The 16,613-nt window shown below is 44.5% G+C and overlaps 1 protein-coding gene across 3 annotated transcripts in view; it reads left to right on the top strand.

Moving 5' to 3' along the window:
- The window catches only part of kdm5a (lysine demethylase 5A), a 191,501-nt gene that overhangs the window by 155,680 nt on the left and 19,208 nt on the right, over window positions 1-16,613 (top strand). For all 3 annotated transcript variants that reach the window (XM_078568415.1, XM_078568413.1, XM_078568414.1), the window contains one exon: window positions 7,666-8,217. In XM_078568415.1, coding sequence (XP_078424541.1) covers window positions 7,666-8,217 — 552 coding nt within the window. The remainder of the gene's footprint in view (window positions 1-7,665; window positions 8,218-16,613) is intronic.

The following is a 16,613-nucleotide window of genomic DNA, read 5'->3' on the forward strand; positions in this document are numbered from 1 at the left end:
CAGAAACTGAACTGGAGTATCCATATAACTCCATCCCATTCTCTCAGTTCCTTCGCCTCCGTCGCATCTGTTTTGATGATGCCACTTTCAAAAACAGTTCCTCTGACATCTTCCTTCTTCCTTAACCAAGGTTTTCTACCCACGGTGGTTGACAGGGCCCTCAACCATGTCCGGCCCATCTCCCGCGCATCCGCCCTCACACCTTCCTCTCCCTCCCAGAACCATGATAGGGTCCCCCTTGTCCTCATTTATCACCCCACTAGCCTCCGCATTCAAAGGATCATCCTCCGCCATTTTCGCCAACTTCAGCATGATGCCACCACCAAACACATCTTCCCTTCACCGCCCCCCCCCGCGGCATTCTGCAGGGATCGTTCCCTCTGGGACACCCTGGTCCACTCCTCCATCACCCCCTACACCTCAACCCCCTCCCATGGCACCTTCCCATGCAACCGCAGAAGGTGCAACACCTGCCCCTTTACTTCCCCTCTCCTCACCGTCCAAGGGCCCAAACACTCCTTTCAAGTGAAGCAGCATTTCACTTGCACTTCCCTCAATTTAGTCTACTGCATTCGCTGCTCCCAATGCGGTTTCCTCTACATTGGAGAGACCAAACGCAGACTGGGTGTCCGATAGCAGAACACCTTCGGTCTGTCCGCAAGCATGACCCAGACCTCCCTGTCGCTTGCCATTTCAACACTCCACCCTGCTCTCATGCCCACATGTCCGTCCTTGGCCTGCTGCAATGTTCCAGTGAAGCTCAATGCAAACTGGAGGAACAGCACCTCATCTTCCGACTAGGCACTTTACAGCCTTCCGGACTGAATATTGAGTTCAACAATTTTAGATCACGAACTCTCTCCTCCATCCCCGCCCCCTTTCCGATCCCCCTTTTTTTCAATAATTTATATAGATTTTTCTTTCCCACCTATTTCCATTACTTTTAAATGTATTTCCATCCATTGTTTTATCTCTACCTTTTAGCCTATTTCGATCCCTTCACCCGACCCCACCCCCACTAGGGCTATCTGTACCTTGCTCGTCCTGCTTTCTACCCTTAATGTCACCTATTAGCACATTCCTTAGATAATATCACTACCTTCAACACCATTTGACCTTTTGTCTATGACATCTTTTGGCTATCTCCACCTATCACTGACCCTCTACCCAGCTCTACTTGTTCCACCCCCCCTTAAACCAGCTTATATTTATTCTCTTTTTCCTTAGTTCTGTTGAAGAGTCATACCGACTCGAAACGTTAACTGTATTCCTCTCCGCAGATGCTGTCAGACCTGCTGAGTTTTTTCAAGTATTTTTATTTTTGTTTTAGCCATATAAATACTGTGGCTGCACGAGCAGGGCAGAGGCTGGGAATCCTGCGACAAGTAACTCGCCTCCTGACTCTCCAAAGCCTGTCCACCATCTTACCATCTACAAGGCACAAGTCAGGAGTGTGATGGAATACTCCCCACTTGCCTGGATGAGTGCAGCTCCCACAACACTGAAAAAGCTGGACACCATCCAGGACAAAGCAGTCTGTTTGATTGGCGCCACGTCCACAAACATTCACTCCCTCCACCACCAACGCATAGTAGCAGCAGTGTGTACCATCTACAAGATGCACTGCAGGAATTCACAAAGGCTCCTAAGACAGCACCTTCCAAATCCACGACCACTACCACCAAGGGCAGCAGATAGATGGGAACACCACCACCTGGAAGTTCCCCTCCAAGCCACTCACCATCCTGACTTGGAAATATATTGCTGTTCCTTCACCGTCGCTGGGTCAAAATCTTGAAATTCCCTTCCTAACAGCGCTGTGGATGTACCTAAGCCACATGGACTGCAGTGGTTCAAGAAGGCAGCTCTCCACCACCTTCTCAAGGGCAACTAGGGACGGGCAATAAATGCTGGCCCAGGCAGCGATGCCCACATCCCATGAATGAATAATAATACAAAAAATAAGCAGACTTCTAACCCTGTCTAACTCCTTCATGATTAACTGCCTCCCGGCTTTATGATTTAGCTGTCTCTGTACCTTCCCAAGGACAGGTTATTTATCTGAATTGTATTAAACATCTATTTTAACCTGTGGTTAATTGATTCCTCTGCTTTATTTGTTAGTTTAGTTACTGAAGTTATACATTAATCATGCATGGTTGATGGTAAAGGCATCAATTTTCTTGCACAAACATTTCCTTGCAGTTGGTAAGCAGACACTCGAGTGTACCAATGCAGACTGTTGTCCCATTGAGTAATTATGGTTTATGCAGTTCAGTTTAAGTATTAATTCCTCACTTTTCAACATATCCAACAATTCTCCATGGAAAGTATTTGGGAATGAGTTGTTTGGAAAAAGAGCAAAGACTAAAATTGTTTCCTCAAAATGCTCAACGTATGACTGAATTACTGTTATTCACTGCTGGCTAGTAAGACTTCCTCATACTAATCTGTCTACTTTGCCAGTTAATTCTGAATTGCCATCTCATTAAACAAAAAAAATTGAGGACATCTGAGGAAGGTTTAGTTCTGGTGAAAGGTCTTCTTGACCTGAAATGTTAACTCTGTTCCTTTCTAGAGATGCTGCCTGACCTGCTGAGTATTTCCAGCACTTTTTTTCAATTTTGATTTCCAGCATCTACAGTATTTTGCTTTTCCTCACCATAACTTCCTTGATTTGTACTCTGTGCTTCTATTAATGAAGCCGATCATGAATGCCTTATTAATTACTTTGAATGTGGTGTAGCACGTTGACAACAATTTGTGCATAAATACCACCCAGGTCCCTCTGCTCCTGCACTCCCTTCAGAATTGTACTCTGTTATATTGCCTCTCCTCTCTCTTCCTACCAAAACATATCCCTTCACATTTCTCTGCATTAAGTTTCATCTGCTGCATATTGGTCCATTCCATCAGCCTGCCTCTGCCCTCTTGAAGGCCATGGCTATCCTCCTGACAGTTCACAAGACTTCCAACTTTTATATCATCTGCAGCTTTTGCCCTACTCACCCAAGTCTCGATCATTAATATAGATCAAAAGAAACAGTAATCATAATAATGATCCACAGGGAACCTTCTTTCAGTTCATTGCTTCTCGGCTTCCTGACACTTGGTCTACTTTGAATCTATGCAGCCACTGTCTCTTTTATTCCATGGGCTTCAGTTTTGTCGACAAGCCTGGTACGTGGCATTTCATCACATGCCTTTTGAAAGTTCATGCACCGCGTTACTCATCAACCTCTGTTACCTCATCGAAAAATCCAATCAAATTAGTTAAATGCAATTTGCCCTTAACAAATCCATGCTGACTTATCCACATTTGTTCAAATGACTGTTAATTTTGTCCTGGATTATCATTTTTAGAAGTGTCCCACTCACTGAGGTTAAACTGACTGGGTGCAAGGATTAATCCAGCAATTATTCTCCAGTCCTCTGGCATCAGCCTCTATCTAAAGAGGATTGGAAAATTATGGCAAGTGCCTCAGCAATTTCCACCCTTACATCCCTCAATATCATTGAATGCATCTCTTCCAATCCTGGTGATTTACCAACTTTAAGTAGTTGGCATCCTTCCATCTGCTAGAGATGGTGGGAATGCAGCCTCAGAACTTTGGTGAAGCTAGATGAGATCAGCTGCACTTCCACATCTGGCTGAACAAGCTGCTTCTGGAAAGGTAAAGTCTACCACAAATGCCACATTTGAAGTTGAGTCTTGCCAGTTGTGTGGGATGAACTTGGCTGATGCCTTGTTTGGAGGGCTCTGTTTGCTTTGGAGCTTTTGAAATCACATGTCATCATGATGGCGAGCTCGTGCCCGCAGCTAGTGTCACCATTGGCACTGATCATTAGCTGGTGAATGATGTTAAGGCTTTCTTTTTTCACAGCATCCTTGAATCAGAGCTTTGGGCATCCTGCTTGTATCTTGGCACGGGCTGCCCCCTGTATAACATGTCCGTGGGGATGCAGCCATCTTCCATCCTGTGCCCATGCCCAAGCCAGCGAAGCTGCCTTTGCTTGATTAGCACTAGCATGCTTGGCATGTTAAGAAGCTCGACACCATCCAGGATGAAACAGCTGCTTGAATGGCACCTTATTCACCGCCTTCACCATCCACTGCCTCTGCCACCAACGCACAGTGGCAGCAGTATATACCATCTACAAGATGCACTGCAGCTCCTTGGGCAGCACCTTTCAAACCCATGATCTCTAACACTGAGAAGGACGAGGGCAGCAGACACATGGGAACACCACCACCTAGAAGTTTCCCTCCAAGCCACTCGCCATCCTGACTTGGAAATATATTGCCGTTCCTTCACTGTCGCTGGGTCAAAATCCTGGAACTCCCTCCCTAATAGCACTGTGGGTGCACCTACACCACATGGACAACAGCGGTTCAAGAAGGCAACTCACCACCACCTTCTCAAGGGCTATTAGGGATGGGCAATAAATGCTGACCTAGCCGATGATTCCCACATCCAGTGAAAGAATAAAAAAAAGTTTGCCCTACAAAGGGCTGCTTCATTGGTGACTTTGTCTTTGATGCCAAGATGCTTTGTAGACACCGGAGATGGAAGTTATTGAACCCCTCTTGTTAGCTGTAGGTTGTCCAGGCTCCGCTGCCATACAGCAGTGTGCTGAGGACACTGGCCTTGTAGATAAGCATCTTGATCCTGCAGGTCAGTTTGCTGATTTTCCACACCCACTCTTAGTTGGCTGAAGTTGGCGGCTGCCTTGAGAATGTGTGTGCTGAACTCTTCATCGAGAGAAAGGTTGTCTGTCACTGTAGATCCAAGGTCGCAGAATTTGCTGACTGCTTCCAGTAGTGTGTTGTTGAGTCTGATCACAGGTAGAGACACACTGCCCTATCCTATAACTACTAGTGAGGGAGAACATGACACAAGCTTGGGAAAGCAATCCCAGTTGGAGCTGGTCTTCTGTCTGGGCAGCAAGTGCAGCATCATCATCAACATCCAGAAGTTCTCTGATCAGGACATGCCACACGTTTGTCTTGGCTTTTAATCTTGATAAGTTGAGGAGTTTCCCAACTGATTACATGTCCTAGGTCCACTCCTGCTATGTGACAGGGAAAGCTCAGTCAGTCAGACAGAAATAAAAATACCAAACAGAGTAGGGGCTAAGATGCAGCTCTATTTCACCCCATTTTGATCTCAAAACTGTTAGAAGTGGAGCCATTGAACTGAATGAAGCCGTGGATGTCATCATGGAAGGACTTTGTGAGACTGTGAAGCTTCGGAGGATAACTGATTTTCTCTAGTATCTGGTAGAGGCCTGTCCTGCTCATGGTACCAAATGCTTTTGTGAGATCCACAAAGATAGAATAGTGTTTACTGCCCCCTACACTTTTCTTGAAGCTGATGTGGGGAGAAGATCATTTTTACTGTGGATCTGCGTGCTCTAAAGCCACATTAATGCCTCTGGGAATTCTGTTGGCTGGTCGACGGAGCATCATTAGAATGACTCCAGCAAAGGCTTTCCCAATGACGCCGAGGAGTGAGGTACCCTGGTAGTTGTTGCAATCCCCTCAATTGCCTTTGTTCTTGGACAACATGATGATGTTTGCATCACGCATATCTGGTGGGACAGAGCCTCTCTCCAGCAGAAGAGGAGGAAGTCATGCTGGTATGGCAGCATGTGTGGACATTTGTCATCAGCCCTCGTACATGGAATGTTGGTGCGTGGCACGCCATTATATTTGGGCTTGTGTTTTTCCTGGTTGCATCGACACCCTGCTACTGACAAGCGAGTGATCAGCATCACAATCTGCACTGTGATATGTGCAGCTTTAGAATGCTGAGCAGATCACGTCTTCTACAGATGATGAGGTCAGGTTGATGCCAGTGACCAGATCTCAGATGGTGCCATGACATCATGTGCCGTTGTCTGTCATGGAAGAAAGTGTTGGTAACGCAAAGTCCATGCTGTGCACAAAGTTCGAGTGGCCGCTATCCATTCCATTCATCCATGAATACATTCAGCTTGGTCCTCACTTGTATTATCAACCTGACATTGGTTGTACCTTGTTCCGCTTTATCTGACTCTTTATCTCTCTTGTCAATCAAGGAGCCCAGGCTTTGTTTGTCCTACTTTTGCCCCTCATAAGATCGCACTTCAACTATAACTAAACTATCTCCTCTTTAAAGACAACCCGTTGTTCAGTCACAGTTTTACCTGCCAATCATTGATTCCAATTTACCTGGTTCAAAATCATTCTCACCCTTGTTGAAATTGGCCCTCCCAGAATGAATTATTTTTCCTCTGAATTGCTCCTTGTACTTTTCCATAGCTAACCTAAACCTTATGATCACTGTCGCCTACTCACACGATCCACTTGTCCCACCTCAATCCTCAAACCAGATCCAGCCTCATTGGACTGGAAACATAGCTGATGTAGAAAATTCTCCTGAACACACTTCAGAAACTCTTTCCCTCACTGCCCTTTTACACTGCTACTGTTCCAACCTATATTAGGATAACGAAAGTCCCCCATTTTCCCTGCCCTATAATTTTGCACCTCTCTGTAATTTCCTTGTAAATTTGTTCCTTATATCTTTTCCACTAATTGGTCGCTTATTATTGAATACACTCAGTTATGTAATGGTATTTCTATGTTTCTTAGCTCTAACCAAATAGATCCTGTTCTTGACCTCTCTAAGACATCTCGTTCTCCAGCACTGTAATATCATCCTTAATCAATACTGCCACCCTCGTTTTTCACCTTCTCTATCTTTCCTGAACATCTTTTTATCCAGGAATATTTAGTACCCAGTCCTGTCCTTTTTTTTGAGCCAGGTGTCTGTTATTGCCACAATATCATATTCTCACGTGGCTACCACACCTCCATTCATCAGTCTCATTTACTACACTCCATGCGTTCACATGTATGCACAGTAAACCCAAATTTGGCCTTATTGCATCTCTCCTTACTCTGACTGCCCCTAATACCTTACTATTTCTTAGTCTGGTGCTATCTGTCTCTCCCAATTCATGTGCACCTTCATTTCTTCGATAGTTACCTCCTGGTCCCATCCCCACACCAAGTTAATCTCTTCAATAGAACTAACAAACCACACCTCAAGGACATTGGTACTAGCCATGTTCAGGTGCAACTCGCCCCATCTCCTCCAGAACTGGTCCCGGTGAACAGTATGTTTAATCATGTTATTGTGAAATATGTACATTTTTATCTTTTTATACTGAAAACTATTTATAACCCATACTCACCAAGTTGGGCACAGAATAAAACAATGGATGAAAATAGTTAAGCTTTCCAATAGATTCACTAGGTTCACCCCCCACCTTTCTTAAAAACATTACAGATGACCAAATTGTGAAAAGTTCATTAATACCTTGGTTAAGATCCAGGCTGTAACATTTCCTTGTGTCCCTCTAATTCATGAATATAACAGCTCAGTTGATTGCTGTTTTTATGGTGTGTGCAGTATTATAATTTAGTTTTAGATGTCTTATTCATAGCTAGGACAGTTTTCCTTGATTGTTTGGTTGTTTCATGTTGATATGCAGTGAAATTTAATTTTCAAGTATGAATAAATGTGAAGTTATTACTGTGTGTGTCCCAAGTCTTGTCAGTATTGACAAGTTATGTGCCAGATATATTTTTATTTATTTTTTTTTGACATTCTTCAGATTGCAGGCTTCCGTGTAATGGAGCAGAAAGAGTGTGAAGCCATGCATTCTCTGAGAGCAGCAAATCTGGCTAAAATGGCAATGGTGGACCGAATTGAAGAGATCAAGTTCTGTGTCTGTCGCAAAGTAGCCAGTGGTTTTATGCTTCAATGTGAACTTTGTAAAGACTGGTTTCACAGCACCTGTGTTCCTCTGCCCAAAACTGGCACGCAGAAGAAAGGACTTGGTTGGCAAACGAAAGAAGTGAAGTTCTTGTGCCCATTGTGTATGCGTTCTCGGCGACCACGTCTTGAGACCATTCTCTCATTGCTCGTTTCCCTTCAGAAGCTTCCGGTCCGTTTACCAGAAGGGGATGCCTTGCAATGTCTAACAGAAAGAGCAATGAGCTGGCAGGATCGGGCCAGGCAAGCCCTAGCCACAGATGAGCTCTCTTCTGCACTTGCCAAACTGTCTGTGCTGAGCCAGCGTATGGTGGAACAGGCAGCAAGGGAAAAAACAGAGAAAATTATTAGTGCTGAGTTACAGAAGGCAGCTGCCAACCCAGACTTGCAGGTAAGAAAATAACCCATAGTATGTGGAGAATGTTGCATTGCAAATAACTGCTGCAAATCAAACTTTAATCAGGTTTAATGCAGGAAAGATAGAGATTGCAGGCTCCAACCCCTATATCCAGTGCATACACTTATAAGCTGTGAAGAAGAGTCATACGGACTCGAAACTTTAACTCTGTCTTTCTCTCCACAGCGCTTGTCAGACCTGCTGAGTTTTTCCATTATTTTTGTGTTGGACCACCATCACCATCCATGGGTCCCACCAGCAGGACAGACCCAGCAGAGGCGGCAGCACAGTGGTATACAGTCGGGAGGGAGTTGCTCTGGGAGTTCCCTGTCAACTCTGGGCCCCATGAAGTCTCATGCCCTTGTTTAACCTGATGCCAAGGAAACCTCTTACTGATTACGACTTACCGCCCTCCCCAGCTGACGAATCAGTAGTCCTCCATGTTGAACATCACTTGGAAGAAGTTCTGAGGGTGGCTAGAGCACAGAATGTACTCTGGGTGGGGGACTTCAATGTCCATCACCAAGAGTGGCACCATTACAGACCAAGCTGGCTGAGTCCTTTAAGGGCATAGCTGCTAGACTCGGTCTGCGGCAGGTGGTGAGGGAACCAACAAGAGGGAAAAATGTACTTGACCTCATCCTCACCAACCTGCCTGTCACTGATGCATCTGTCCATTACAGTATCGGTAGGAGTGACCACCGCACTGTTCTTGGGGAGATGAAGTCCCGCCTTCGCATTGAGGAAACCCTCCATTGTGTTGTGTGGCACTACCACCATGCTAAATGGGATAGATTTAGAACAGATCTAGCAACTCAAGACTGGGCATCCATGAGGTGCTATGGGCTATCAGCAGCAGCAGTCTGTAACCTCATGGCCCAGCATTTCCCCAACTCTACCATTACCACCAAGCCAGGGGATCAACCCTGGTTCAATAAAGAGTGTAGGAGGGCATGCAGCACCAGGAATACCTAAAAATGAGGTGTCAACCTGGTGAAGCTACAACACAGGACTACTTGCATGATAAACAGCATAAGCACCACCTGCAAGTTCCCCTCCAACACACACCCACCATCTTGACTTGAAACTATATTGCCGTTCCTACAGTGTCGCTGGGTCAAAATCCTGAAGCTTCCTTCCTAACAGTACTGTGGGTGTACCTACACCATAGGGACTGCAGCAGTTCAAGAAGGCAGTTCACTGCCACTCTCAAGGGTAATTAGGTATGGTCAATAAAAATGCTGGCCTAGGCAGCAATGCCCATGTCCTGTGAAAGAATTTTTAAAATCTCTATGTTGAGAGACACCCACAAGCAGCTAGAGTGTTTTTTTAATCATAACTTGAGTTCTTAAACAAAACTAAGTGGAATTTTAAATCCCCTCTTACCCGAAATCTATACCCTCTGGGTATGGACCCCTGAACCAAGTGGAATAGGGCCTTCCTTATCTACTCTATCTGGACTCCTCATCATTTTATTACGTCTCCTTTCAGCCTTCTCTGTTCCAAAGAAAACAATCCGAGCCTAGCCAATCTTTCCTCGTAATTAAAATTCTCCAGTTAGGCAAGACCCCCTTAAATATGCTCTGTAACCTCTCAAGTGCAGTCACATCTTTCCTACAGCATGGTGATTAAAACTGCATGCAGTACTCCCGCTGTGGCCAAACTAGTGTTTTATACAGTTCCAGCATAACTTTCCAGCTCTTATGTTCTGTGCCTCGGCTAATAAAGGCAAGTGTCCCAGCTTATCTTCCTGTCCAGTCACCATCAGGGATCTGAGGACGTGCACTCCAAGATCCCTCTGTTCCTCTACACTTCTCAATAGCCCTCCGCATTTATTATGTATTCCCCTGTCTTGTTCGCCATCCCCAATTACATTACCTCACACTTCTCCATTTACAACTGTTCCACCCATCTGACTAGGCCATTCATATCTTGCTATAGCTTCTGTCTTCATTATCAACCATGTGGCTAATTTTTGAATCGTCTGAAATCTCCTTAATCACACTTCTTAAATTCAAGTCCAAGTCATTAAAAGATACCCCAAAAAGCAAGGAACTAGTACTGAGCCCTGCAGAACCCCACTGGAAACAGCCTTCCAGTCATAAAATCACCCATTAACCCTTACCCTTTGGTTCCTGCCTCTGAGCAAACTATTGGGTCCAACTTTGTCTTGGATCCCATGGGCTTTTTTTTTATTCATTCACAGGATGTGAGCTTCACTGGCTGGGCCAGCAATTATTGACCATCCCTAATTGCCCTTGAGAAGGTGGCAGTGAGCTGCCTTCTTGAACCGCTGTAGTCCATGTATTGTAGGTACACCCACAGTGCTGTTAGGAAGGAAGTTCTAGGATTTTGACCCAGTGACAGTGAAGGAACGGCTGATATATTTCCAAGTCAGGATGGTGAATGGAGGGGAACTTCCAGGTGGTGCTATTCCCATCTATCTGCTGCCCTTGTCCTTTTAGATAGTAGTGGTCATGGGTTTGGAAGGTGCTGTCGAAGGAGTCTTGGTAAATTCCTGCAGTGCATCTTGTGGGTGGTACACAATGTGCGTCACTGTTGGAGGGAATGAATGTTTGTGGATGGGGTGCCAATCAAGTGGGCTGCTTTGTCCTGGATGGTGTCGAGCTGCTTGAGTGTTGTGGGAGCTGCACTCATCCAGGTAAGTAGGGATCCTGACTTGTGCCTTGTAGATGGTGGACAGGCTTTGGGGAGTCAGGAGGCGAGTTACTTGTCACACGACTCCTAGCCTCTGACCTGCTCCTGTAGCCACAATGGCCATATGACTAGTCCAGTTCAGTTTCTGGTCAATGGTAACCCCCAGGATGTTGATAGTGGGGGATTCAGTGATGGTAATGCCATTGGACATCAAGGGACGATGGTTAGATTCTCTCTTGTTGGACATGTTGGCATTGCCTGACACTTGTGTTGGGCAAATGTTACTTGCCGCTTGTCAGCCCAAGCCTGGCTATTATCCAGGTCTTGCTGCATTTGGACATAGAATGCTTTGGTATCTGAGGAGTCGCGAATGGTGCTGAACATTTGTGCAAACATTAGTGAACATCCCCACTTCTGACCTTATGATGGAAGGAAGGTCATTGATGAAGCAGCTGAGGACACTACCCCAAGGGACTCCTGCAGTGATGTCCTGGAGCTGAGATGACTGACCTCCAATAACCACAACCATCTTCCTTCGTGCTACGTATGACTCCAAACAGTGGAGAGTTTGCCCCCTGATTCCCATTGATTCCCGTTTTGCTAGGTCTCCTTGATGCCCCACTCAGTCGAATGCTGCCTTGATGTCAAGGGCAATCACTCTTAGCTTACCTCGAGAGTTGAGCTCTTTTGTCCATGTTTGAACCAAGGCTGTAATGAGATGAGGAGCTGAGTGGCAGAACCCAAACTGAGTATCAGTGTGCAGTATGCAAGTGCCGCTTAATACACTGTTGATGACCCCTACTGTTACTTTACTGATGATGGAGAGTAGACTGATGGGGCGGTAATTGGCCGGATTGGATTTCTCCTTTTTGTGTACAGGACATACCTGGGCAATTTTCCACATAGCTGAGTAGATGCCAGTGTTTTAGCTGTACTGGAACAGCTTGGCTAGGGCTGCGGCGAGTTCTGGAGCACGAGTTTTCAGTACTATTGCCGGAATATTGCAAAGGCTATGGCCCTGACTGTATCCAGTACCTTTAGTCATCTCTTGATATCATGTGGAGTGAATCAAATTGGCTGAAGACTGGCACCTGTAATGCTGGGGACCTCTGGAGGAGACCGAGATGAATCATCCCACTTTTGGCTGAAGATTGCAGTAAATGCTTCATCCTCATCTTTTGTACTGATGATGTAGCTTCACAGCTACAACACCTCATTTTTAGGTAGGCCTGGTGCTGCTACTGGCATGCCCTCCTGCACTCTTCGTTGAACCAGGGTTGATCATCTGGCTTGATGGTAATAGTAGAGTGGGGAATATGCCAGGCCATGAGGTTACAGATTATGTTCGAGTACAATTCTGCTGCTCCTGATGGCCCACAGGGCCTCATGGATGCCCAGTCTTGAGTTCCTAGATCTGTTCAAAATCTATCCCATTTAGCACAGTGGTGGTGCCACACAACACGATCGAGGGTATCCTCAATGTGAAGGTAGGGCTTCGTCTCCACAATGACTGCGTGGTGGTCACTCCTACTGATACTGTCATGGACAGATGCACCTGTGGCAGGCAGGTTGGTGAGGATGAGGTCAAGTATGTTTTTCCCTCATGTTGCTTCTCTCGCCAACTGCCACAGACCCAGTCTAGCAGCTATGTCATTTAGTACTTGGCCAGCTCGGTCAGTAGTGATGCTACCGAGGCACTCTCAATAATGGACATTGAAGTCCCCCATCCAGAGTATATTCTGTGCCCTTGCCACCCTCAGTGCTTCCTCCAAGTGGTGTTCAACATGGAGGAGCACTGATTCATCAGCTGAGGGAGGGCTTTTGTGAGCAGGTTGCCATGTGAGACATTATCAATATCCCATTATACATTGACTTGTTTCTTTAACTACATTGGGAAGTAAATTTGGCCCACTCAACCCATTTTACTTCAACTGGTCCAATTATATTTTCATTCACCCTATCAATTCCTTCATGAACACGTATTAACCACTGAGCGAGTTAACCTCAGCTGTGGCTCAGTTCATAGCACCCTCGCCTTTGAATCAGAGGGTTGTGGGTTCATGTCCCACTCCCAGAAAAACCAAGAACTGTGATTGTATTCGAAAGAGTTGCAATCTGTGACTGTTGATAACTCGAAAGAGTTTAATAAAGACATTAAAGAGAAACTAGCATTTCTTTGTAAAGACTCTAACTTAATACAGTTAGTTGTATTTTAATGTTAAACTGTAAGAGCAAGCACAATATTGGGGTGAACATTAACTGACAAGCTTACCATAATAAGTTACAGCCGTAGCTCCAGTGTATCAGAGTAATTTACTCCGTTCCATGTATTACCAGTTGAAACTATGCTCAATATCCCAGATTGACTTCCAGTAAACAAGACTAGTTAACTTGCCAATCAAAAATATTTTAACTTGACATTAGTGTTGGTAAGCTTGCAGCATCAGAAAGATTCCAGGAGCTTATACCACCTTGTTCTTATAAGTTGGGCATTAGAGTTGGCCGTTTCGGGTCTCTCTCGGATATTTGGGCTTGCTTGTAAGACATCAGTACGAGGACTCATTGGCAACAATTGCCATCCTTGCCCTTTCAGGGTTGTATTTTCCACTGTAACCTGCTTGCACATTTCTTGAACATGATGGACTGCGTCACTTGCCTGCCCCTGATAGAGTTCCACTCAGCCTTTTTCCCATAGCCCTGCAGTTTTTCTCCTTTCATGTGCTTATTTATTCCCTTTTGAAAACCACATTTGAAACTGCCTCCACCACCTTTCAGCCAGCTTATTCCAGGTAGTAACTGTTCGCTGTCTGAAATAAGACTTTCCACATCGCCTTTGATTGTTTTGTAAGTCACTTAAATCTGAGTCCTCTGGTTCTCAAGCTTTCCACCAATCCGAGAATCATAGAAAATTTATGACACCATTTAGCCCATCAAGTGTCAGATGATGAAGAGCTACCCTGCTTAATCCCACCTTCCTACTCTGGATCCATAGACCTGCATGTCACGGCCCTTCCAGTAGCTATCCAAGTATTTTTTAAATGTGAGAGTTTCTGCCTCTTTCACCCTTTAAGGCAGAAAGTTCCAGCTCCCTACCACACTATGTGAACAAATGTTTCCCCTCCTCCCCTCTAATCCTTCTACCAATTACTTCCAATCTATGTCTCTTGGTTTTTGACCCCTCTTTTAAGGTAAATAGGTCATCCCTGTTTACTCTATCTAGACCCACCCTAATTTTATATACTTCACCCCTCAGCCTGCTCTTTTCCAAGGCAAATGCCACCAGCCAATCCAATCTTATTGCTCATCTTTTTCAGTCTTGGCAACACCCTCATAAATCTCTTCTGCACCCTCACCAGTGCAATCTCATCTTATATGGTGATCAGAACCATACACAGTACTCGAGCTGTGTTGTATACAGTTCCAGCATAACCTCCTTGCTTGGACTAATAAAGAAAAGCATGCCATATGTTGCAGTATGCAACTTATCAAACTGTCCAGCTACATTTTTCCACTTTTCTGCCCAACTAACCAAACTATTCGTGCAATCTAAAGCAGCCTCTTCACTGTCGAGCACATGGCCTTTATCAAACCACCACCCCCCATCCAAATTTGAGTCGAAATTATTAACAAGTGACAAAAAACAAGGATCTGAGTACTGAGCCCTGTGGAATTCCACTGATGACCGCCTTCCAGTCATAAAAACACCCACCAACCATTATCCTTTGCTTTGCCAGTAGAAACAGTTTCCATCTACCTATTCTATTTGGACTCCTCATAATTTTGAACAGCTCCATTAAATATTCTTCCAAACTTCTCTTTAAGAACAACCCTAACTTTTTCCAATCTGTTCACAGTTCCTCACCCCTGGAACCATTCTCATAAATAGTTTCTGCACCCTCTCTTAAAGCCTTCACATCCTTCCTAATGTGTAGTGCCCAGAATTGAACACAGTATTGCAGGTGAGGCTGAACCACTATTATATAAAATGTTCACCACAATTTATTTGCTTCTATACTCAAGTTAAAAATCCCAGGATTCAGTAAGCCTTTATTTTCACTTTCTCGATCCTCCCTGCCATTTTAATGATTTGTGTACATATATCCCCAGATCTCCCTGTTCCTGTACCCCCTTTAATTGTGTTATACTATTTATTTGTTCACATGTGTGACTGATGTAGAAGTCACAGGAATATCAATGATATATGACTAATACATGGATTATTTATTGTAACTTTAGTTGGAACATATACACAAACCACAAGTACAGAAACATGTTTATAAACCTCTTTTTTGTTGGTCTACACCCATAGCTCTCGGGTCATGTGAGACGTGACATCACTTCTTACAGTGACTCTTCATGATACCACAACAAACTGTACTCATTAGTTTATGTTGTCTCTCCTTGTTCTTCCTCTCTCACTGTATCATTCTGTGTTCTGCCAGCCTATGTGCTCCTGAAGTTTATCACTCCTCCTTTTGTGTCATCTACGAATTTTGAAATTGTATGCCCAAATCTACGCCATTACTATAAATTCAGAAAGGTAAGGGTCCTAGCACTGGGGAACCATACTTATATCTTCCTTCAGTCCAGAAAACAACCATTTACCTCCATCCCTTTTTCCCCTCACTGAGTAAACTTTGTCCCTTTTATTCCGTAGGCTTTAACTTCACTGACAGCCTTATTATATGGCATTTTATTCAATGCCTTTTGTAAGTCCACACATACCTCATCAGCCTCGTCAACTCTCTCTGTTACCTCATAAAACTCAATCATATTAGTTAAATATGATTTGCCTGTAACAAATCCATGCTGGCTTTCCTTAATTAATCCGCATATGTCCAAGTTAATGGCATCCTGAATTATTATTTCTAAAATTTCACACAAGGTTAAACTTTCTGGCATATAATTGTTGGGTTTATCCATACACCTTTTTTGAACAAAGGTTTGTCATGCTGCAGTCTTCTGTCACAACCCCTGTTTCTAAGGAGGATGAAAAGATTATGCCAATCCCTCCGCAATTTACACCCTTACTCTCCTTTACATTTTGGGACGAATCTCATCTGGTCTTAGTGACATTTTAAGTATGGCCCTTATTTCCTGCACCACCTCTTTATTAATTTTTAGCCCATCCAGTATCTCAACAACATCTTCCTACCCTATGACTTGGGCAGCATCTTCCTTGAGAAAGACAGATGCAAAGTAATTTAGTACCTCAGCTATGCCATTTGCCCCCATGCGTAGGTCCTTAATCAGTCCCACAGTCGCCCCTTTAAAACCCCTTGGAAGACTTTTGGATTCCCTTTTGGGTTAGATACCAATCTCTTCTCAAACTCTCGCGCTCTGCCACTTATTTCATTTTTCCCTTTCCTGTCTGAACTTTTTTTATATTCAGCCTGGTTCTCACTTGTTTATCTGATAGAGAAGATGGTCTGTTTTATCCTGTAACTGATAGAGGAGTTGGCCCTGTTTCACCCTATATCTGATTTCCCTGTTTTACTCTGTATCTGATAGAGGAGATGAGCTTTCAGCCACATATCCACGCAATCACCCGTTTCTACCTCTGTAGCATCGCCTTCAGCTTATCCACTGCTGAAAACCTCATCTATGCATCTGTTACTGTAGATTTAACTATTTCAATGCACTCCTGATCTGCTTCCCTAGTTGTACGCCCTGTAAACGTTTGTTCATTCAAACTCCTGTTGTCCATGTCCAAACTTGCACCAAATCCCATT

The sequence above is a fragment of the Cetorhinus maximus genome, chromosome 22 (assembly GCF_964194155.1).
Source record: "Cetorhinus maximus chromosome 22, sCetMax3.hap1.1, whole genome shotgun sequence".
Taxonomy (NCBI): domain Eukaryota; kingdom Metazoa; phylum Chordata; class Chondrichthyes; order Lamniformes; family Cetorhinidae; genus Cetorhinus; species Cetorhinus maximus.